Raw genomic sequence first — 25,170 nt, forward strand, 5'->3', positions numbered from 1 at the left:
GATGGTGTCACTATGCACAGATTTCCACCGGACCCCGTAGTTTGTGCTTAAATTGGTAGTTTGTATGTGCAAAGCGAGCTTTGTGGAAGCCTGTGGTATATACTAAATTGGATGGTTCGCCCCCTACCACGCTCCCAGGATAGAAAATGCAGTTCAAGTTGCATCAGGTTTATAAAATAAAGACTGCTTACTACTCATTGCTGATCATAAGGATATCCTATTGTCCATAATGCTTTCCGTGAGTTTGTGGTGGAAGTACCAATATTGTTGCAAGTAATATTATATTGACCTCCGCCTTGCTTCCAAGAGTGAAATTGTTATGTTATAAGCAATGTCAAGCAAAATCCTATTGTCCATAAATAAAATACATATTTTACTACCAGTGAAAAGTAATTTTGATTTTGTAAGTCGGTGAAACAAACTTAAATAGCATTCATTCTCAGACAGGGTTCTGCCATTTTTGAAAATTGTGAAGTCACAGGCTAAAGTCCATTTGAATTAATGAGATTATGGTTTGTTTTCATCAAGTTAGAAAATCAAAACTACTTTCTACTAGTAGTTAAATATGTATTAGAAGCATGACTAAAAGGAGTTTGCATGACACAACTTGTACCGTAACATAAGTGAGGTCGGGGTCGAAGTGAAAATACTGCGTGATAAATTTCTACACTTCCTGGATTTACTTGGTTTGTAAACGTTACTCACCAGTATGTAGACACTTGTCAATATACGTCTTTATATTTGGTTTCATAATCCTAATTACTTTATAATCATACTTGTATGCATTTTAAAACTTAACAAAAAGAAGCCATCTGCGAATGTATAACAGGAATGTATTATCCAGGCATTTTACAGTTTGCCTTTATGAATCATAATTCACACGCACACCCTAGTGTATATTGTCTGTATCATTACAACTTCACGATGAAAACAATGATTCTGTTGAAAGCTACGACAACTTAATGAAAACGAAATGCAAATATTAGAATTAAAACAAATCAAAGTTATAGGAGCAATGTCAGGCTCTTACCGTGTATCCATCAATATCCACAAAAACGAGTTATATATAATTCATCTGCAGATTTCCCAAGTGATGTGTCTTTCAACAATCTATGTACGAAAAGTATCGTTTCAGATTTTTCACATTGCTGTATAGTCTCATTGGTCACCCAAGATAGCACACGTGGCAACTAATTGCATAATATGCGTCATCCTTTTAAAAAAGTAATTTAGTTAGCCAATAATGAGCAATCAGTCAATGTATTGGCAGTTAATCCTTTGAAAGAAGGGTGTCGTTTTCACATAGACACATAAACGACAGAGTGTATTCAGTATAGATTAGTAAATGTACATACATAGACACTACCTTTTGCCAAATCCCCATTGAAATCCATATGAAAGTAATTAATCAATCAGCGTGTTATAGGTTAATCCTTTGATCGATCCAGACACAAGAAATGCCAAATGGGGACCTTTGTCGGGTAATCTAAGTGGCGTTACCACTAATTATACCTGTTATAAATTCATTGACTGAGCATCAAGTGAATGATGACAAATAACGTGTAGGTTTATACCACCTAACACGGATTACAACCTAGCAACACCAAGTGATTTTGACAGAATCGTCTATGAAAACAAGGCTTGTAACTCGGAAACCATGCAAAGCAGGAGACAAAACTAAATGATAGTAGATTGTGAGAACATAGAGCTTTCAGTTTTCACAACAGCTGTCGCAATTTCAGGTTTGTATAAACCTGTAAATGAAATAGTTTACGCCCTGAAATGTAGATGAATTCTGCATAGACCCTCATATCTATACCTACTATTACGTCCTGGAGACACGCCGCTCTGGTTGGTTGACATTTCGTTTGCGTCTGAGAATTGTGCACTGTCATCAAAAAGGTCGATTTGAGGTAATTAAAGATCGAATTGAGCAGCTTTAATGACAGGGTTTCATTTATAACGATGTCAATTATTGATTTATGCATTTGCACCCCCTGGAGTATATGTGATCTTTAAGACAACAGATTTTGTCATTTTGAAACATCATAATGTCTGAACTAGATGTAGGTGATGCCGTATTTTCTTACAAACAGGCCTTTTCATATTGCATATTTATCCGTACATGATGCCAACTGATACCATTTTTGTCCATTGGCTTAATCCTGCAGAGAAACATACTTATATGATTAACTGGTTTATTCCTAATATGTCATAGATACAGTTGTAGCATGATGGGTAATGGTGCCAGAAACTGTGTTCCGTTTGACAGTGAGTTGTTGTCCCTGCTGAGATAAGCCACGAGGCTTCCAACAAGGACATGATAAGTTAACAGCCATCTGTACCACATGGATCACTTCCGTGGTATGTAAAGCTTGTGCTTGGAGAGCAGGTAGAGTCCAAATACTGTGTTGGAGTTAGTAAGGGTACTCTTCTTTGTATCTCAGTGGGCTGGCACTGTAAATTCAGCATTTGTCAGGACCAGTACACACATACACCATGCACAGTGTGTGACTGAGTATGGTTTTACACCGCTTTTAACATTATTCTAGCAATGTCACTGCAGGGGACATAAAAAAATGGCTTCATACATTACGCCCACATCACACACAGTGAGTGAGTGAGTGTGTATGGTTTTACACTTTTTTAACATTATTCCAGCAATGTCAGTGCAGGGACACTAGAAATATGCTACATACATTGTGTCCAAACAATACACAGTGAGTGAATGAGTATGGTTATACAGCACTTTTAACAATATTTCAGCTGTGCTTCTGCGGTAGACACTAGAAATAGGTTTCTCTCATTTAGCCCACACCACACACAGAGACGCACAAACATTCACACACACAGACATACATTGTGCAGTAATCAATTCTGAAAATGTTGAACCTCATTTCATCTCACCACCATACTACAGAATGTGAACACATAATGAAAGTGTGAAATATACCCTACAGCTACATCATTTAGTCACAAGCACACATGACCTTACAGGGAGAACCAAGGTGTCATGCAGCAAGATCACATGGACCTGACAGAAGTCTACCCCCAAACTGATTTGTTAATGCTACCAGCTAATCTCCTCTATACAGCTGATTGTCATGAGAACACAAGCCATCATCTGCCGTATCAGGCCAGTGTTTGCCCAATGCCTGATGAAGTTGGCTTCCATTAAAGGACTTGTTCTAGCTTCCAGCAGTCAGTTAACTTTGTTCTTTGTCATGCTTGTAAAGCATATTTGAGCGACAGAACAGCTGCGTTCAGATTTAACACCATCATTGAAGTCACATATCACAACTGCTAAGCTTGATTGATTACTGAAGAATCGAAGAATTAAGTTCTGAATGTTCTTATAATGTTACAAACCTTTTCTAAAAGAATTCGATTTCGATTTCCACCATTAACTGCTCACTGAATGGGACAGACCTGACTTTGTGTAATGTGCTCTGTGTATTGTCATATGATTTTCCATGCTCAACGGTATCCCAGCTATATGACAGTGGTCTGCAAATAATAGTGTCTGGACCAGACATTCCAGCGATCAACAGTGTGAGCATAGTCATATGCAATTGGGATACAATGACAAATGTCAGCCATGTCATTGAGCTTGATCTCCCAATCCAGTTAGTCAACTCTTATGGCAAAAAGAAAGCTAAAAGGGATATTTTTGCCTACAATCCTATTACTGAGTCCTTGAACGTGTGTAGCTCAAAAATCCGTTGTAATTCAAGAGATCTTCTTTATTTTGGTGATCTCTGAGTTTAGATCATTTTTGCCATCTGGCCTATCTACGCCATGTCTATCTGGCCATGTGTGGCCTTTCTACCTTTGACACTTATTACAAGCATGAAGACCAGTTCTAACCCAAATCTTCACGTGAGGTGCTCATTCAATGTGACCAGCAGGCCACCGTTAGAGATGTTTTCCCTGTGTTCTCACCATGAGTTACTGAAACTGACAGACAGACCTCGTCAAGGACTGCTCTCACACCCCTCACATGTCCCATCAGCTACTTAGGCAGCCCTTCATGTAATTGTGTCTCAGCCAGGGCTATTTCCAGTAAACAGGTTTATTTCACCTATTGACATATTCAGTCATCATGGATGTACTGCGTGACATTTTGTTTGATCTCCCAAAGGTATTATCTCTTGTTTGACATGTTGCATTAAGTGTTGGTTTGACATTCTTTGCCAGGAGTCAGGTAATGCTCCTGTCACAATGTATTTATCATATTTGGCAACCCCTGCTGGATTTATATAGTTTATCGCCACTTTGTCTCGGGCTATTTTTACAAAATGCTGTTATTGTCCTTCTGTTCTTGAAGAACTGAATAATTGAATTGTAATATCTCAATGCCTAATACAACCGATATTCCTCAGAGGATCTCCAAGGACTTGTTCCATGATCAAAGATTGCACAACATTCTCATGTGAAGCAGACTTGCATCTCTCCATGATTCACATACCTGCAAAACAACCTGCAGAGCTAATCTGTGTTTGAAACTTGAGGTTTGCCTCTCTTTTTTATCCCCCCAGCATGTAATGTGGGGGGATATAGTCGACGCCTCATCCGCCTGTCCATCCATCCGTTCGTCCGTCATCATTTTGTTTCAGGAGCATAACTCAGAAACCGTTCAATATTTTTAGACCAAACTTGATAGATATAATAATCTGAACCTATGGTTGTGCCTTTTGCTATTTACAAATTTCTGTCATTTTTATTTTTTTTCGTTTTTCTGTGGAAGGTTTTGGTGTTAGTCTAATAGTGGAGTGTGGTTTGTTTGGTGTGTGGTTTCAGGAGCAGAACTAAAAGAATGTTCAATATTTTTCTGCAAAACCTGGTATATATATATCAATCAGAACCTAAAGGGGTGCCTTTTGCAATGTACAGTTTTTTGTGATTTCTTATTTTCTCGGTTTCCATGGAAATGTTTCGGACTTAGTCTCAAAACCTTCTTAATATCTGTCAGTAGAACTTGGTAGATATGTGTGGAAGACAACAGAGTGGTGCCTTTTACTATTTACGGGGATTTGTGATTTATCATTTTCTGGGTTCCATTGAAATGATTTCGACTTTTTCTCAAAATGGAGGGATGGGCTTCATTTCCAGAGCAGAACTCAACAACTTCTTGATGTCAGTCTGCAAAATTTGACAAATACAGTCAAACCCCGTTGTGTCGAACTCGTCGGGTCCAAGGGGACCGACTTATCCGAGTGTTCGACACATCCGTCAGCACTGAAAAGACCAAGAACCAACACGACCCCGGTGCTTAACACATCGTTATTTTGCAGTAGGATACACATACGAAAAATATATCTTTGCAATAAACGTTTACGGCAGTATTGATCTTTAAATTACAACATATACAAATGTAAATCAATTCAATCACTTTATTCGTCATGGCAAATAAATATACATACAAAAAGATAAGAACAAGAATAATTTAACAAACTCACAAGCGATCCCATTTAGTTGACAGCACTAATTCATTTTCAGTCGGTATAAAAGTTGTATAGTTCATACAAACAAAATAATAATGTACATACGTGTACATGTGGGGAATTTATCTCTTAAAAAATCCGAAATTACAGTCTGTTTGGCGTTCGGGCATGGCATCACATCCCCCCCGGGTCCTTCACTGAATTGCTCTGCCGTGTTACTAACCGTACTGGTTAAAAAAAATGATCCTACACCTTAAATACTAAACCAAAAACAAAACATCAATTTAGATAATCCAACTTCTCATTTTGTATTTTCAAGGAAATCACATGACCGCTAACATAGACTGTCACATGACAACAACATGCGCCATTGTTTGTTTAGAGATATCCTGTCGGTCCGTGATCAACATGTCACTGATAACAACTTAATTATGGTTAATTGTTTGAGTAAAGTTCAGTTGGTAAGTGTGCTGACAATGTGTGTATAGATGCGTAGTTAAACATGTCACTTGATTGTTGAGTCTGTTAATCGTTACTTTTGATCTGTAGGTAGCACGTTTATGAAGATGACTTCCGATTGCGCGACTGAAGTTTTCAGTTGCAACAACCAGCTTTGACAGTTCGAGACAAAAGGGTAAATTTGTACTTGTTAGAGCCTTTGGGGACCCTACAATGAGTTCGACACAACCGGGAATTTGACACATCTAGTTTGACACATCAGGGTAAAAAAAATGATAAATATAAGGAAATCGGCATTGACCAAGTTGTCAGTTCGACACATCCGAGAATTCGTCTCAACCGAGTTCGAGACAATGGGGTTCGACTGTATGTGATGCAGACCCTAAAGTGGTGCCCTTTGCTATTTACAGCTTTTTGTGATTTATCATTTTCCCATTTTCAATGGAAGAGATTCGGACCTAGTCTAAACAGGGATGGGCTTTGTTTCTAGAGCAGAACTCAAAAACTTCTTAATGTCTGTCAGTAAAACTTGGCAGATATTTGAGGTAGACCACAAAGTGGTTCCTTTTGCTGTTTACAGTGTTTTGGCATTTTTATTTTTCCTGGTTTCCATTGGAACAATTCTGACTTAGTCTCGAAATGGAGGGAGAGGCATGGTTTCCAGAGTACAACTCGAAAACCATTAAATATCTTTCAACAGATCTTGGCAGATATATGAGACAGATCTTGAAGCAGTGCCTTTTGCTGTTTTTCAGATATATGGCATTTATATTTTTCATTAATTCCATGGAAACAATTCAAACTTAGTCTAAAGACACATTAAGTAACTGTCAGATTATTTGTCCTTTCAAATATGTTGGGAGCCAGGGGGATATGTCATCTTCTGATGACTCTTGTGTTACAAATGAGATGCTCATGCATCTCATCATAGTGGTTTACGTCTAAGTCCTCTGTCACACTGGGCTATTCTCACACATCAGGCTTACAGTATCGTGATGTGTGTCTTGAAAGAAAAATGCAAAAATAGAATATAAATATATCCAGTAGTCTTTTTCTGCTATTCATACAGAATTAAAACCAGATATGAATATCTCATGTCAGTGAGCATCAGGCCTGATTTGTGTGGGTAGAATACAGTAATTCCCAAGATACCCAAAACGTGACAGAAACACAAGGGAGTGTGCTGGCTAAACACTCCAATATGAAATGAACCTGCAGCATGAGTTGATGACAGATATGAAAATGATGGTTTGTCTGTCATCATTATTGTATTGTAAGAGAAATGAGAGAACATACCAGGTCTGACAGACTCCCAATGCATCAACACCAATGGCTGACTGTAGAGCCCAGGTACAAAGCAATCTAAGGGCTAAGGTGATTGTAACTGCTGTTCCTTAACACACACTTAGGATTGTCATAGTGCTAAGGATGTTAAGTACTAAGGACTAAGATTATCATAACTTCCATACTTTAACATAGGCCTATGACTGTAAGTTCTCATGGGGTTGTCATGGTTGAAACCTCATATTTAATCACATGTTGTTTCAGTATAAATTCTTATGTGGAATCCTTACAACTGTTGACTGGTTGCATGGTACCATTGATCCTTGTGTGTTAATGCCTTGTATTAGCATAGCTTGTAAAGGACAGTACTAGGAATCCCCACGGGACTGAAGCAAAAGTTGCTAGTGACCTATTTTTTATACCCAGTTTATGAATGCCTTTAACATCAAACAGTGGTTTCTTTGAAACTGTCTTCTTACACAAAGACCAGTAGACAAGTATTTTTTAGACCTATACTTTTATTAGTGCTCTGCAAAAGGTGTTGGTTTCTATAGCATCATCACTAGCTTTAGAGCTGTGTTCTTACATAGAATCCATGTGTCACAGTCATAAGTTCCTGTGAACCTTGGTGCCTTTGTACAAATCAGTCTTAGTCCTAAGGTCATTGTATCTTTGTCCTAAGGTCATCGTAACTCCCATATGGTAACAGAATAGGACAGTCGTATATGTTGCTTTGTACATTGGCACCCTGATATTCTTACCAGAAATTCATGCATGTTGTTAGCATGAGAAGCATCCATTGCTGGGGACCTATAAATGTACCTATTATTTCTTTATCCATTCCCCATATGGGTAAAGTGTGTGGAGCCTGTTTCTGGTGTCCCCTGCCGCCATATTGCTGGATAAAAATGGCGTAAGACCATACTAACTCATTCTCAATCCTTTTGAGCTATACTGTAGAAAATTTCAAGGTTGTCCAGATGACACAATACACACATGCAGATAAAGTGACATTTGACAGTGATGATTTGTACAGTGTTGTTTCATATGTTGTGGGTAATAAAGCCTGTTATTGCATTACATTGTTATAACAAGACCTTGTATATGTTGATGGTACTTCCATGAACACATTAAAACTATGAATGGAAAGTAATCAATAACGCCAGTGGTTGGCACATAGTGTCAGTTTGAGAGAAGTTCCCAGAATAACAGAAATGCGTTGTCAATACACAATGACATTATACTTGAGTACCGTGTAAAATCTTGTAGACCATTATCATTAGATCTTGTCATTATTCTTGTTTGGTCTTCATCAATAGCTGTACATAAGTATTGCATTGTGTCGCACTGCATGGTCAGTGCATCCAAGGCTATAGCTCCATCATACAGAACCAGTCTATACGCCTGGTTGCCTTTCTGACAATACTGCAACAGTAACTCTCACCAACAGAGATTCACGCCATTGTTCCAGTGATGGTGGACAAAAAGCATTCCTTTCTAAATTTTGACTTGCACGTTAGGTTATTGAATGTAACTTAGTTTTTTTCTTGAAAAGTAGATTTTGATTGAAAGTTTATGTCATTTGGTTTTATGATGTGTAGCTGAGTTTATAAACATATACATAAAAACTCAACGAGAGTGTTTGTGAAGGATACAGTCTCATGTTTTTAATAATATCATATTATGCAGTATGACATTATAAGGTAAACATCCAGTATTTCTTGAGAATCCTTCTGATCGATCTCTTCCCTTAACTGGCTGGAAAAATGTCCTCAAATCCAAAAGTGATTTTCGATGTTCGAATATTGCATGCCATATTTAAGCCCTGACTTGAACCACATTTCCTGATATCTAAGTTTGATGAGTTCAGTAAAACAGTGTCGACAACAGTGCTGGAGGCTGTTTCCGCCCCGTACCATCATCTCTACATGTGTTTAGACAGGCTAAGATTCCACTGCTGATCAATATAAGTCCCTTGGTCGTCACTGAACGAGATCTGACATTAATTGTCGTCAGCCTACCAGCTGGCAGGACATGCAGATTATTTTAGGCTGAAAATATGTCTTGGTTGGAATTGATATTTTTAAATACAAAATGCTTTTTAGATAGTGGTGAAATGTAGCATGTTATATTTGGGACAGCATTTCCACAGCAGAGTACAGATTCCAGTACTCTTTTGCATTGAGTCTTATCCTGATTTAAACCCACATTCCCACAGTGATACATGCAATCATCAACAAAGTTTCACCTACTCAACCACTGTAGCTTTCACAGAAACGGTAGTCTATATCATATACTGTGTGCAAACCTCTGATAGGGTAACTTGTCAGGGTTTGAACAAGCACTAAAATCTGTACTGTGCAGAGAGAGTGTGGTCCCAAATATAACATGGTAATGTTTTAGATATGAATAGTTAACGTTTCCATTCCTTGTTCAACCTGTTACAGATGCCTTGAACCAATCAGGCAACGGTAAGCTGAAGTGTGCGATGACTGTGTGTGTTGTGACAGCCTGCACAGAAGATTATGTGATGAATGCACAAACTGTACTTGTGGGAACACCGTCGATCATGCTTGTGTTATCAACCACTAGTTTCTCTGACAAAGACTTTATTACTCGCACATACTTGTTGAATTAATTTATCACATGAACATTGCTGATGTAAGAACAAAACAGTGTGAATTCACTTACTAGATTGTCACAAAAAAGCATTCATGCTAAGCATGTTGCAACTTTCATGGAAACTTTAAGCAGAATAGAATTATAGCATTAATAAATTCAATGACATTTCCATGGCAAAACAGAAAGAATTACCCTATCACACCTAGAAATTTAAAACATCGTAATTCTTGGTAAAATAAGAATGGTTCTTGGCTAAAAGGCTTTGATTTCCTTAATTATTCTGTCGACTGCTTTGTGTGGGGGAGGAATAACAGATTGTAGTCACGGCATGATTCGTATCATGCAGTAATGCGATAGTGAATTAGGCCATGAATCATTTCCAATACAAGATCATGAGCAGCATGATGAGTTCATGTTTCAAACACTAGGCTACTCCGCTGCCACATTAGGTTCTTCATTCTTGTTTTATAGAAGTATCAGTAGAGAGGATTCTTCAATAAAGGCAGGTGGATCTGTCGTTATAATACAGCCTTGTGGATGCCCCAGTCGTGAGGACAACAATCTATCGGATCAGAACTGCTTTAACTTTGCCCCAAGGGAACAGTTATATAAAGGAAACAAAAGGACCTGTGGACCAGATAGATTCAATTTACAGTGAATTATTAACCCTTATTAATGATGTACCTGTACTCTTAAGGATTACAATTATGGCAGTTGATGTCTCTCTGGTTTCTTTACAGAGGTACACAAACTTTGTGGGACGTAGTATTCTTACATCATAGATACAAATGCTCTTTTCTTATTGATCACATGTAATTCACTCTGGTGGTAGAGCAGAGTAGTTCTGTGTGGGAGGAGGCTGGGGATATATGGCATGGGCTGACACCAGACTCTGAAAATGTAGAATTCTCGTAAAAAAGTGCTCCACATGTACTGTGTTTACCATAATTTGTGACAGGGGCTCATAAATTATTCAGAGGTTGAGTGAAATTTGTTGTCAGAGATTTGAGTGGTACGGAAGAAAAATTTTTCTATAAAACTATCCAGCCATTTATATTTCCAACTGCTGTTTTGTATAAACCTAAACATATGGAACCTGTAGAGTTACATCAGTCATGGATACATCATTGCTATAAGAGCTGGGCGGAAGGGCATGTCAAGGGCAAGCATCATGTATGGTTTTTTCACTGGTTGTTCAGAATTGAACCCAGGTCCACAGCATGACGAGTTAATGTTTCAACCACTAGGCTAGTCCACTGCCACATTTGGTTTATGGATTTTATTTTATAGAAGTATCAGTAGAGAGGATTCGTTAATAAAGCAGGTAGATCTGTTATGGATGCATCAGTCATGGGGAAAACAATCTTGTGCAGTTTCAGATCAGAACTACCCTAACTTTTCCCCAAGGGAACAGTTATATATAGAAGATGAGTAGCTGCCATTTAAAGCACTCACTTCATGCTACTGTTATAAGGTTATATAGTGCCTAGTTGATGCACATGACCTCATTGATGGGTGCTATGGCTGCAGTGCAGTTCATCAATAATATGTGATTGTGCACCTTGTTATCAGTGTTTTTGATGTGCACAGACACATGGATGAAATGTTCCCAGTCTATGGAGATGTTGAGCAGTAACAGAGAGAGCTCATGTGTCTTGATAAATATTTATTTGCCAATTTTGTGTTTAAGTGATCAGTTCAATTTATGTTGCAAAATGTATAGAGAAATATGATAGCAAACAAAAAAAGTTATTCTTTTTTCAACACCGTTATTTTTAGCTTCAATCTGAGTCAATGTCAGACAGGTTTCTGTCACGTGCAGAACTCAGAAGCACATGAAGTATCACAATTTTTTCAGCCTATCCTGCACATTTGACATTTGCCTTTTAAAGTTTACTATTCACTATGGTCAAAAAGTCCCTGTTCAGTTTCCAAGTTTAATGTTTGAGTAACAATATTGTAGCAGTATCATAATAGCACTATATAGAAAAAATAGCATACAGTTCTCTTTACCTGACTTTATTTTCAATAACCAAGAATTTAAATTATGTATAGCCACAGGCAGCAAAACAGGTGGTTATTTAGCAGCATCCTGAAGAGCTCACATTTCATTACCTTTTGATTTATTCCATCCTCACAGTCTCAAATTGCTCTTCTTTTATTCCCATTTCCCAGTCTGATTGGCTACGTTACTGGTCCAGTGTACCAATCAGAATGAGAGCCACAGACCAGCCTGCTCTGTTTACAGCATCAACAACATGACTCCAGACCCATTAATTATGATCAAGTTAGTAAGAAATTCAATGTTAAAATACTGCCATGCAAAAGAACGCCCTCACAAATCATTTTGCATGAAAGGATGTCCCTATGTCCATTTGAACAAGGATGGCTTTGGTTTCTAGGCAGTGCTCAGTTGAGAGAAATTTTGTAATAACCTGCTTGTACCAGACAACAGGTTGCACCTACTGTATAAAATGATGTCTATTGAGTTTTGGTACTGATGGTGAATAATTTTAACAAGAATGTATTCGTTTAAAGATTATTTTATCTTACTTAATAAAATTTCCTGGCATATGGGAACAGTCATTCAATCACTGTCTGTGTCATTATGAGAGCTATCTTCTCATTACCCAGGTGATGCTTCCGTGTACCAGCTGAGGTCTGAGTAAGTTAGTTTTATGCTGCACTCAGCAATATTCCAGCTATGTGACTGTGGTCTGTAAATAATCAGGTTTCAAACAAACAATCCAGTGATTAACAGTATGAGCATCAACCTGTGCAATTGGAAACAGATGACGTGTCAACCAAGTCATTGAGTCTGACCACCCGATCTTGTTAGTCGATTCTTTCGACAAGCATAGTCTCCTTTTATGGCAAGCATGGGGTGCTGAAAACCTATCCTACCATGGAACTTCAAGGGTATGAGGTCTGTGGTCTACAAGTAGCAAAATATTAAAATGTGCTGGGTGCAACCTGGTATGAATATGTGGTTGGATTTTGCATTTTTAAGTTGCACCATTGTATGTTTTAAATGCTAAATCACATGCTGCTCGGTCAGTGTTCGAAGTTAACTTTTTCAGCTTGTAGCAATTACTTTCCACCATGTTTAAACCATAGGGAGCAATATCCATTACCTGCTGCAGCATTCTTTCATAATTAATCCCTCCCTCCCAGTCACATTACTGTCTTTGGCCATATGAAGCTGTATTAGGTCTCATGACCCTCTCTCCACTCACGCACCACTGGTTCACTTGTGGTTTATGGGATCAAATTCTACGAAAGTATGTTGTCTGCAAGTTTTCATCAAATCTTCAAGGGTATTTGTCTGCAGTCTACATCTCCAGTCAAGTGGAGATCTATCATTTGAAAATGATCGGTAATTGGTGAATGTAAACAATGTGACTGAAGCATACCAGGTATCAAGTTGTTGTGACTGTGTTTTGCTTTCAGGTAGAAAAATTTTAAATAGCAAATTTGCTACCTCAGAGCTTTAGTTTTGAACCCTTTGGATACTAAGAGATATCCCCCATACCCTTCTCTTTCCTGTTCATTAACATTTCTTTGGTTGGCAATCTATTGATGAAAATCAAGGGTGCCTGATTTGTGATTTGTAAGAACCACAAGGTTAGATCCAGGAGTTAGTGCAGATTTCCTGAAAAGCCAGTCAGCAGATACTAATGCTGATTTTACATTTCCAAGTGGCCACTGCTTTTCATTACACAGCAGGACTGATGTCTCCTGCCAGTCCAGAATATAAAATAGCCAGTCCCCAAGTACATTCATGGTTAACATGTTCATAAATGACTGGTTCCTTCTGGTCTCTGGTCACCACTGTTACAGTATTATCTTGATGTGTTGTTGTTTGTTACAGTGGAGAAGACTGAGGAAGAACCTGGTTTCTACGAAAAACTGGCCACACACTTCGTGAACCGGATCCAGGTACATGTCTTACCCTGTCATTTATTAATATCAGTGAAGACCTTCATATACTTTTTGACAATTTTAATCTTTGTCTTAACTGATTTTGTCCATCATGCCATCATTGATACCAATCTAATAATGTGAAAAAATCATGTCGCAGAGTAACAACAGTCTTATGAAAAAATCAGCGGTGATTATGTTCTTTGGAGTAATATGAGTATGTTTTTTTTTCATATCTATTCAACTGTTTTATTATTTTGGGGTATTTGTTGTTTTTCCATATGTTTTTCAGTTCCCATGTTGCTCAAGCGTGATGTATGCACCCTAATAGCCTAAATGTGATGCTGGTCAATAAAACCGTATATCCATGTACGGAGCAGATAGCAAGAAGAATTTGCTCTGTTGCAGGTTTCAATACGTAACATACACATTCGGTATGAAGATACTGTTACCAATGTTGATCACCCTTTTGCCTGTGGATTGATGCTCAAACAGATTGCCATGCAGTCCACTGACGCCAGGTGGGAGCCTCTGAAGGGAGACACCACCTCCAACATGCTGCACAAGGTGGGTGGATGTGAGATGTGGTAGTGTTATACCACCTCCAACATGCTGCACAAGATAGGTGGGTGTGAGATATGGTGAGATTATTACACCTCATATATGGCCTGCACAAGATAGGTGGGTGTGAGGTATGGTGAGATTATTACACCTCATATATGCCCTGCACAAGATAGGTGGGTGTGAGGTATGGTAATGTTATACCACCTCATACATGGCCTGCACAAGAAAGGTGGGTGTGAGATATGGTAATGTTATACCACCTCCAACATGCTGCACAAGGTAGGTGGGTGTGAGATATGGTAATGTTATACCACCTCCAACATGCTGCACAAGGTAGGTGGATGTGAGATATGGTAATGTTATACCACCTCCAACATGCTGCACAAGGTAGGTGGGTGTGAGATATGGTAATATTATACCACCACCAACATGCTGCACAAGATAGGTAGATGTGAGATATGGTAATGTTATACCACCTCCAACATGCTGCACAAGATAGGTAGATGTGAGATATGGTAATGTTATACCACCTCCAACATGCTGCACAAGATAGGTGGGTGTGAGATATGGTAATGTTATACCACCTCCAACATGCTGCACAAGATAGGTAGATGTGAGATATGGTAATGTTATACCACCTCCAACATGCTGCACAAGGTAGGTGGGTGTGAGATATGGTAATATTATACCACCACCAACATGCTGCACAAGGTAGGTGGATGTGAGATGTGGTAATGTTATACCACCTCCAACATGCTGCTCAAGGTAGGTGGATGTGTGATGTGGTGATATTGTTCCATCTCCAACAAGCTGCACATTAACCCTTGATTTGCATGTGGTGAGTGTATTTATCCTGGTATAGTGACTGCATGGGTAACATACATACCATATTTCGTTTATAATAAATTACTGGTTGCAGTTGCTGAGATTGGAAGACCTGAGCATCTACTGGAACCCATACATTCCAGAACCCCACCTTGTCAAGTCAAGACTCAACACGGATGGATGGAGGGTACAGAAATATCTTTTCTGTAATCAATCATGTTGTGAATGTTATCTTTCCAAATCATAAAGCAAAATGGAAACAGATAATTTTACTGTAGCATTTTATGGTCATAGGTTGTTGTTATAGTTTTTCATGAACTTGAAAGTGTATTTGGGTATTATAAAAATATGATTATGGTCAATATGTAGAAACAGGCTGTAACCTTCCTGTTCCATTGACTGATCACACCACTTCAGGGGTCCAGTCATTGTCTTTTAATGCTGGATGAATGAATATTTTATTCCTTCTAATGTGTATTTTATTTTATGTAATTGTTCATGTGACACTTTAATAAACTATGTCTGCCTGTGTGTCTTTAATTCTGACCTTCCCAAAAGAAATTGTTTGTACTATATCAGATACTGACAATATGGATGGCTAAAAACACTGATAACTGGAAACATCATTATTTTGAAGAATTGCTAGTCATTATCAATATAAGCATTGTGTTATCAGTAATATTATACATAAACTGTTGTGATGAAACAATGATTTAATAATTTTGCACCATACTCAAAGTTAAATCTTTTCTCTATGGGATGCTTCTATGTTAAGGATGCTGCTTTATTGACAATTCACACAAAAATATGTCACCAGTGTCAAATATACTTATTTCTTTGGGACATATTTTGCATTTTGGGTTATGTTTGGATATTGTTAGTTTATCAATGTTAGGTAATTATGTTGATCTCCATAATCTGTGTTGATCGCTAGCTCTAAGTGACATGTTGTCAGATTGTTATATTTTCAACTTCTTCATTTCAGAACCTGTTAAGGATGTCTATAGATTCTCACAGTATATTCCAAGAGGACTTTGATTTCAGTGAGTCCACACCTTTTGCTTCTATTACAACTACAGCCAACCAATGATTTCATCTGCCAGCAAAGCATTCACATCATTCATGTCATCCATTCCTATATCCAGTGGAAATACACAGGGGTTCAGTATCTAACAGCTTGGCTTTCTGTATAAACTGTCTAGCCAAAGCGTGTCCATAATGCCGAAAGTTTATCATACCTAGTTTGATTGTTTTACTGTGGGTTTTAATTCAGTTAAACTGCTTAATACATTTTGTTTTGGCTGGAGTATGTTAATGTTTAATGAATGGTTTATTCAAGTATTGGGCCCATTAAACCAATTCTGTCAGCATTTGTTTAAAGCCAGTGAGAATTTTTCAGACTGACTTGTTGTTGTTTCAGTGAAAAATATGATTAAGAAAGGAACAAGTAAGTTGTAGACGGTTCCTGCCTGCTTCAGTTGTTAGCTGGAAGGTTTCAAATGCAATGCCAAAGACGCTTCTTTTGCGCCATGTGCTTTTCTCATTTGCTCTCGCATACCTGTTAATGACTGTGTACCTGTGCAGCCACAGATGGGCACAGTCAGGTTGGGGATGAATCCTTAAAAATGTTGAAAAGAGAGTCTACATTGAGATCTATGACGAAGTGTATTTGATCTTTTGTGTTCTATTTCTGCCTTCCTATTGGATTTGGGATTTGGTTTCATTGTTATGACTGTGATTATTGACTGGTACCATCGTCATGGTAGTTTGTATGTGGATGTGTGGATGTTTGTATGAGCTGATTTCCTCTTGGAATGTCCAGTACTGTCTCTATGTCATTAGGTCAGTGTAAGCTAATCCTCCCTTCTCTGAATTTGGTAAAAGTGGGGAATGGTAATTGAAGAAGTTTATTCTCCAAATGGTTCTGTATTCTTGCTAGGAACCAATGATCTGTGTCAGTCACTGACAGGAAAATACATAGCTTTATCACAGAACAGATGATATCATTGATGCAGTAAACCAATCAAATAACCTGGGATCACTATTCAGTAAATATGCAAATGAAGTCACCCAGTATGAAATTCTCTGAAAACACTCCATCTTCAACGAACTGTTGCCGGTTCACCCCGGTAAGTTACAATAGTTGCTTTTCAATGTGTGTGAATATTCCATCCAAAAATGGTGTTAAATTATTTAGCATCACTTAATAATTAGGAATGATCACTACAGCATTGTATTCATAAACTCTTTCATAACTTCCTTCACTGATGAAAATAACTTCTTGGACATTCATTATTCAAGAATGCCATTATGAAACAAAGATATTACCGGTATTACACATGTGTTTTCTTACAAGTACATTGTATCAAGTTTGTAGGAAAAGTATCACTCATGTTCACCAAGTGATTTTATTATACAGTTAGTGTTAAAAATATATGATGTTTAGTAGATTATTTCTGTTTTCATATATTTCTCTCACTGATCTACGTTGTCCCTACACACAGTGTATGTGCAGGATGAAGTGTGGCAGCTACATACAAGCACCTGCATGCTAATGTCATGATGTGTGAACATACTGTAGTTTTCAGTATATAGGGCACACTGGAGCTCACCTTCATTTCTCATATACATGTTCCAGGAAACATTCATGTTTCATCCATAGTTGACTTGTGTAGCTTCACTTGAATAATCTGAAGAGAGTGAACAAACAAAACATGGTATTTGCATTATAACATAACTTGACAAAAAGATTTATCTGTTTACTTGTATTTTCTGTTAAACCTTGCTATATACAAAAATGTATTCTATTGTCTATATGCTTCTCCTAAATGAGCCAGGAATAGTTTAATATGTGCAGGCTTCTAGGAAGTAGTCAGATATTGATAATGTTATATTTTGGTTGACACTTTCTAATAAATCCTCAAGTGCTGTATGGGGTCAAATACTAATAGAACCCAAAGTATATAGAAATGTACTTTACTTACTTAGTTGCTACAAAATTATATCAATGACACTTGGTAGCATATGTTATTATTTTTGTACTAAACTTTTGCATTATTTCAGTTGTTTCATACCATTATTCGAAGTGTATTTGTTTGTTTGTTACTTTGATTGTTTTTTGGAAAACTTTTTTTCTGTTTCAAACTTCTTTCAGGAACACAAAATTTCAATGATTTTTAAGGTTTCTTTTACTTTTGAAATTAAACTTGGATCTTGTATCACTGAGAAAATATGTGTAACTGCAAGAAAACAATCAAAGTAAAGAGGAAAAAAATAATGTCACAATTTAAACGCCAAAAAACAATAAAACAAGAGGAAACTTTTTAGAATCACAATGCTCTTGGAATATAACTGCAAATACAAAAAATATTTGAAATGAAGAAAACATCATCAAAGTAATGAGAGTAGACTTGCAAAACATCCACGAATAATTGAATTGTTTAAATGCACCATTAGGATTTTGTGTGTAAAACTTTTGTCCATAAATAACTGGAAAAATAAACAAAACGGATTGTCTGCATTTTGTGCTTCCTTCAACATATGTGTATCATTTGATTTAGAAAAATGCACACTATGCAAATAAAATGTGGCATGCATATATCTGTCCAGCCCCTACTGATGATATAGACTCTGCTGAATGATAGTTCAGAACATTTGTGTGGCCCAGCCACCAGAAAAGTGACAAATACCACTGTCTGGAACACGGCCCTGCTTTACAAAGAGGTATTAGTGCTATGCCTGTCTTAAGTCTTAGTCTCAGTGCTCCAACTGCTGTATGCACACAAGTTCTGGCACTGACAGTGAGTGAGTTTTATGTCACTTTAGGCAATATTTCCGTATTATCACATCTGGAGATGCCAGAAATTGCTTCACTCATTCTACCCATTTGGGGAATCGAACCACTGCCTTTGGCGTGATAAATGAACACTTTAACCACTAGGTTACCCTGGTGATTGGCTTTATGAAGCCCAGACCACTTGCAATGTGTGTTCTGCATGTTGTTGTGATACTACAGTAGGGCTGGCAATTTGTCATTGCAATAGTGATCATTGTCAGTAATCAGCATTCTTGAATCATCAGCTTTCGATGTGAACCCCTGAAATGTAAGGGTTATTTTCATATCCAATTGATTAATTTGGCTACAACAGATTTAGTTTGAAGATTAAGTATTATATTTACTGCCTTTTTATCAGTTTATATTTGATCTTCACAAGACTGTTTCATCTTCATCCTGCTTACTGTTCCCACATATCCACATGTCTTTGACTTTTACATTTGTCAAAAACCTCAGAGATAAAGGTTCTGTTATTTATTTACCAATCTTATATACAAACATCGGAGCAACTGCTGACTTGCCACTTGACTGGTTTGTGAAATATTCTAAATATATTGCTTTCCATGATGGCCCGCGTGGTTTGAAATTTGCTGATATATACTTTAGACAAGAAAATATTCTTTGAGGGTATCATGACAGTCTTCCAGAAATGCAAGGCAAATATTATGAATTGTATTGCAACTTCTCAACCTCAATCTGTTACATAGATTTTTGCATTTTCAATGGCAGCTTTGTTCCGGGAAAAACGTGAATTTTTGCTCATGTATTGATCAACCATAATGTGGGCTTAAAAAAAGCACTAGTGAAGCACTGTAGTTAAGTGGATTATGGACATGTTAGAATCTTTTCTGTTTCAAACACTTTACTGTGCAAACCATACAAAATGGTTGTGACATTTCTGAATGAAATGGTTTATATTTGCAAGCATGTCAAGTAATATTCTGGATTATCCTGACACCCCAACACACCATGACACTGTTCCCATGGCTTGCCATCACATCCCCAGCTTCCATTTTCTGCCATCCATTAATCAGAGGCAAAATTTGGGTTTGTCTGTAATAAGGGTGTAGTTCCATTGCAGCCAGGTCAATTCCTGTGGCTACAGTCACCTTCTTTGCTGTTAGGGTCAAACCCCTCTCTGGACATTATGTGTAATGCTATGAGATAAACATGTCTTGGTGTCACATTTTCTTGGATAACTTCATTCAGGTCTCATTGACACCCAGTCCGTTTGGTGGCACTTGTACGACAGTTTACCATTTTTGACGCGCCAAGCACTGGATGACAATGACATCTCCTTCACTATGGTACCCCAAATCCCCTTGTCTACAGTTCCCATGTTTCACTATCATGTCTGTCTACTGAGATACTGTCTCAGAGACATTGTTCAGAGTGTGCTTGGCTCGACTGCATTAGTGATTGTGAGTTCCCCTATAGACGTACACACTCTGGCTTCTGTGTGCACGTGTATCACATGCTGTCTATGCATGATGTGAAATCTTATTGTGATTAGATGTTGCATTCAGATGCAACACCTCAGTATTTTAAATGTACACCTCTATCATGGCTACATTCAAATCATTAGTTCCTTTGGTTTTTAGTTGTAGTGTAGAATATGAAGGCTGCTGGACACAGAAAAGTACAATATGTGCATTTTGTTGGATTGCTTAATATTTATTAACTCTTTATGTTTGTGATAATATACCAAGTATGTAATAACTCACATATATCCTGTTGTGGGTAGTATGGAAAATAGTCAATAGGGCAGTTGTCACATGTACTGAGATCATATCGATATGACTGAGTCACGATGTGTGTTTCAGTCATAGAACCAGTCACAGCCCAGGCAAGACTGATCATCAGCACTGAGAACAATTCTCTGCCAAAGGTGTTTGCAGACTTCACCCTGGAGGAGATAGAGGTCCTTCTGTCCAGGCAGCAGGTGAGGTGATGCATGAAAGCAGTGGGTGAGTGAGGCAATGAGTGTTTGCAGACTTCACCCTGGAGGAGATAGAGGTCCTTCTGTCCAGGCAGCAGGTGAGGTGATGCATTAAAGCAGTGGGTGAGTGAGGCAATGAGTGTTTACAGACTTCACCCTGGAGGAGATAGAGGTCCTTCTGTCCAGGCAGCAGGTGAGGTGATGCATGAAAGCAGTGGGTGAGTGAGGCAATGAGTGTTTGCAGACTTCACCCTGGAGGAGATAGAGGTCCTTCTGTCCAGGCAGCAGGTGAGGTGATGCATGAAAGCAGTGGGTGAGTGAGGCAATGAGTGTTTGCAGACTTCACCCTGGAGGAGATAGAGGTCCTTCTGTCCAGGCAGCAGGTGAGGTGATGCATGAAAGCAGTGGGTGAGTGAGGCAATGAGTGTTTGCAGACTTCACCCTGGAGGAGATACAGGTCCTTCTGTCCAGGCAGCAGGTGAGGTGATGCATGAAAGCAGTGGGTGAGTGAGGCAATGAGTGTTTGCAGACTTCACCCTGGAGGAGATAGAGGTCCTTCTGTCCAGGCAGCAGGTGAGGTGATGCATTAAAGCAGTGGGTGAGTGAGGCAATGAGTGTTTGCAGACTTCACCCTGGAGGAGATAGAGGTCCTTCTGTCCAGGCAGCAGGTGAGGTGATGCATGAAAGCAGTGGGTGAGTGAGGCAATGAGTGTTTGCAGACTTCACCCTGGAGGAGATAGAGGTCCTTCTGTCCAGGCAGAAGGAGAGAGGTTGTCCATACTAGCAGTGAGTTAGTGAGGGCATTTTACCCAACTTCACCCTGAAGGAGAGATGTTGTCCATACTAGCTGTGTGTGAGTGAGGGAATGAGTGTTTACCCAACTTCACCCTGAAGGAGAGAGGTTGACCATACTAGCAGTGGGTGAGTGAGGGAATGACTTTTTACCCACCTTCACCCTGAAGAAGAGATGTTGTCCATACTAGCAGTGGGTGAGTGAGGGAATGATTATTTAGACTTCACCCTGAAGGAGAGAGGTTGTCCATACTAGCAGTGGGTGAGTGAGGGAATGATTATTTAGACTTCACCCTGAAGGAGAGAGGTTGTCCATACTAGTAGTGGGTGAGAGGATACATGAGAGCAGCCAGTGAGTGAGGGAATGAGTGTCTACAGACTTCACCCTGAAGGAGAGAGGTTGTCCATACTAGTAGTGGGTGAGAGGATACATGAGAGCAGCCAGTGAGTGAGTTCGCAGATATGGTCATGGATAGAGGTTGTCCCATTTGGCATGATGTATGATAATGCATGAGAGGAACAAGTGAGGGAATGAGTTTTTGCTGACTTCAACTCCTGTCCAGGCAAATGAGGAAAAATGCCCAAACTGATATAAGACCAAACCTACTTATTGAGGTCTTCTTATTAGTTGTTTTATCATCATTATGATGCTCTTCATTCCTTTGTGCCACTTTTTTCCATTAGATATCTGCAAAGGCAAGCATGTTTAAGCAGACATTTAGAATGTCGTGGAATTCATAACATGAATGACTTTCAGAAATAATTGTAATCCTTGAAAAAATTGTTTTGATCAGAAAAATATCTGATCTTGTTCAAGCTAAGGTATTAAAACAAGTTTGTGGGTAATTACACAGGCAACTGGCACTAATAGCAGGAAGGTCACAACTGAGTCTGACTAACAAGATGTCTGTAATTATTGTACACCTACAGTCAAACTCTCTGGTTGCTTCTTTCAGTTCCTGAATCTGTTGACACTGAGTGAGTCTTTTCAACTTATGAGCATCAACCAGCGATACAGGAAGTACCACCCAAACATCCCTCTCAAGGTCAGCCCAAGGTCATGGTGGCATTATGCCAACACAGCCATCTTGGAGGAGATGATCCGTCCCTATTCCTGGGAGAGAATCAAAGAGCACAGGTACTTAAACTCTCGCTCACTTGTAGCTGCTGTCAGCTCGATGTCCTGAGTCAAATACTTCTTTGCTGGTAGAGTATATCAGATCAATGATATCATTATGTACAGTCATGTATAATATTGATGGAGTTTACTATTTTTGCAGGAACCAGTACCGAAAATACAAGGACCTTTACAAGCGGAGCCTAGAGCGACCCGACCATGAGTCCATTCGCAGTAAGATGTGGGAGCTGGAGGAGAATCTTGATGTTTCAAACATATTGCTGGCCAGAGAACATGCCAAGGTGGAGGTGAGTGTACCCATTGCTGGTGGATGTTAATCGGAATGATGCTGTCCAGAATAGCTAAATGAACATTCTATATGTTTAAGATTGTAAGTATCAAGATGTTATCACATTATCGCAAATTACTCTGTACTTACTTAACAAGAAGATTTAGCAAACTCTCTTTTATCTGGCAAGAAGATATCAGATGCAAACTCCAATCATTTCAGTGGGTATACATTGCTTAGCCAAGAAGCTCTCAAACTGCATGTCTATCAGTTTGTGTCATTTCAGTGGGTATACATTGCTTAGCCAAGAAGCTCTCAAACTGCATGTCTATCAGTTTGTGTCATTTCAGTGGGTATACATTGCTTAGCCAAGAAGCTCTCACACTGCATGTCTATCAGTTTGTGTCATTTAAGTGGGTATACATTGCTTAGCTAAGAAGCTCTCACACTGCATGTCTATCAGTTTGTGTCATTTCAGTCTGCCTTATGTTTTTAGTTTGCCCGTGAAGCCCCCGAACGAGCCAAACATCGACCAAAGAAAGAAAAGAAGGGCTGGTTAAGTTCGTGGTTTGGTGGCAGTGAAGATGAGGATGACTTTGAAATTACTGGCAAGGAGTCACGTGAGTTGTTTTTTCTATTTTGAATCGACTACCAGAAGATAAAATCAAGATATCAAATATATTCTCAATAATCAACATGGTGTATAAACCTCTTATCTACCTGACAGAGGACTGGCTGGACAAACTCAGCAATGAAGAGAAAGAGAAACTGTATGATGGCATTGGCTACGACATCAACGCAAATACCCAGACATATGCTCCAGAGGTGAGTTGGTGTCACAAGTCTGATATTCGCTATTCTGTTCCTGTTGTTGGATGAGCCAGTGGAATCTTCAGTGTTATTTATTATGAGGTATTTCAGATATTATCATCAGTTTTATGTGAAGGACAATTCTTCACAGCCCACTCAGTGTTATTACTACACTCTCTCTAATCTCTCTGTAAAACTCAACAGGTGCTTGCTCAAGGTAAAATATGTCTTTAGTACCTTAACTTGTGGGGTATCACATAATGATGAGATTGGGTTTCAGACATAATGTAGCTTCGTTTTTTTAAAGTTTTGATATCATTTGGTTATGTTGGATGTGGAATGTCACACTATTTCCCTGGCTGTTAGGAAGTAATTGCATTTTGATACTATAACAAGAACATTGATCGAGCCAGATGTAGATGGCATTTGGCGACTAGGAAAACACAGTGGGTGAGTCCAGCCAGAAGATGAAGTCAATGTCCCCTCTGTTCCAGTATGTGAAGCACAAGGTGCAGGTGATCCTGAAGAGCTGCTGTGTGTCCTTGGTCAACTATAGCAAGAAGATCCTGCAGGTGTCTGTCACTCACCTCCTGGCAACATGGGAGGACCGACCAGCCACCGGCGCCTTCAGGTGGGTCAGCATGCCACCATTCCTGGTAGTCTTGGAGATAATCATTTTCAGAATAATCCTGTTGATGTCATGGAATCATTTACATGAATGATGCAGACTACTAGACATTAACTATTTATTTATTGACTACAGATAACGCAGCTGATATTTACCCAAGTGGTATATCAGCAAATGATCAGCTATTTGCAACAGTAAGATGCCTGTAGACACGATTATTTTAGAAAGAAAAGTTTTCCGGTACTGCCTGATGAAATTTTTTGTACTTTTGTCTTATTGAATTTCCACCACTTGAGCAATCTGAGATAGTCTAATGGCAACAACATTGGCCCTGCACACTTGGATTTCTTTCGATCCATAGGTTCAATATATGAAGCCAATTCTTTGTATGAACTGCTCGGGTATTCCTGAAATACTGCCAAAATTAGGTAGACCCAAACTCACTCACTCGCTCATTCACTCATTAACTGTTGTACAACTTGGATATACATGTATTCTGTTGAATACAACACTTGTGGTTTACTTCAAATATGTTGTGAAACATAGTAGGTATATTTTTTTATTAAAAAGCATCAATAAACCCAAATCTGGAAGAGTACACTAAAGGGTATTTATTTCTTAATGTCTTGATATATTCATTT

General features: G+C 38.6%; 1 protein-coding gene across 5 annotated transcripts in view; it reads left to right on the forward strand.

The window, feature by feature from the left end:
- Positions 1 to 25,170, forward strand: part of LOC137286453 (intermembrane lipid transfer protein VPS13A-like) — a 139,498-nt gene that overhangs the window by 40,922 nt on the left and 73,406 nt on the right. For 3 of the 5 annotated variants that reach the window (XM_067818330.1, XM_067818332.1, XM_067818331.1), the window contains exons 6-15: positions 13,681 to 13,748; positions 14,139 to 14,297; positions 15,214 to 15,306; positions 16,105 to 16,162; positions 20,778 to 20,896; positions 22,642 to 22,823; positions 22,966 to 23,110; positions 23,588 to 23,711; positions 23,819 to 23,916; positions 24,396 to 24,532. In XM_067818330.1, coding sequence (XP_067674431.1) covers positions 13,681 to 13,748; positions 14,139 to 14,297; positions 15,214 to 15,306; positions 16,105 to 16,162; positions 20,778 to 20,896; positions 22,642 to 22,823; positions 22,966 to 23,110; positions 23,588 to 23,711; positions 23,819 to 23,916; positions 24,396 to 24,532 — 1,183 coding nt within the window. Of the gene's footprint in view, positions 1 to 13,680; positions 13,749 to 14,138; positions 14,298 to 14,933; positions 14,952 to 15,213; positions 15,307 to 16,104; positions 16,163 to 20,777; positions 20,897 to 21,463; positions 21,562 to 22,641; positions 22,824 to 22,965; positions 23,111 to 23,587; positions 23,712 to 23,818; positions 23,917 to 24,395; positions 24,533 to 25,170 lie in introns of those variants that run through there. The other 2 variants (XM_067818333.1, XM_067818334.1) reach the window with 2 other exon arrangements.

This window comes from Haliotis asinina, chromosome 6 (genome assembly GCF_037392515.1).
Source record: "Haliotis asinina isolate JCU_RB_2024 chromosome 6, JCU_Hal_asi_v2, whole genome shotgun sequence".
Lineage (NCBI taxonomy): Eukaryota > Metazoa > Mollusca > Gastropoda > Lepetellida > Haliotidae > Haliotis > Haliotis asinina.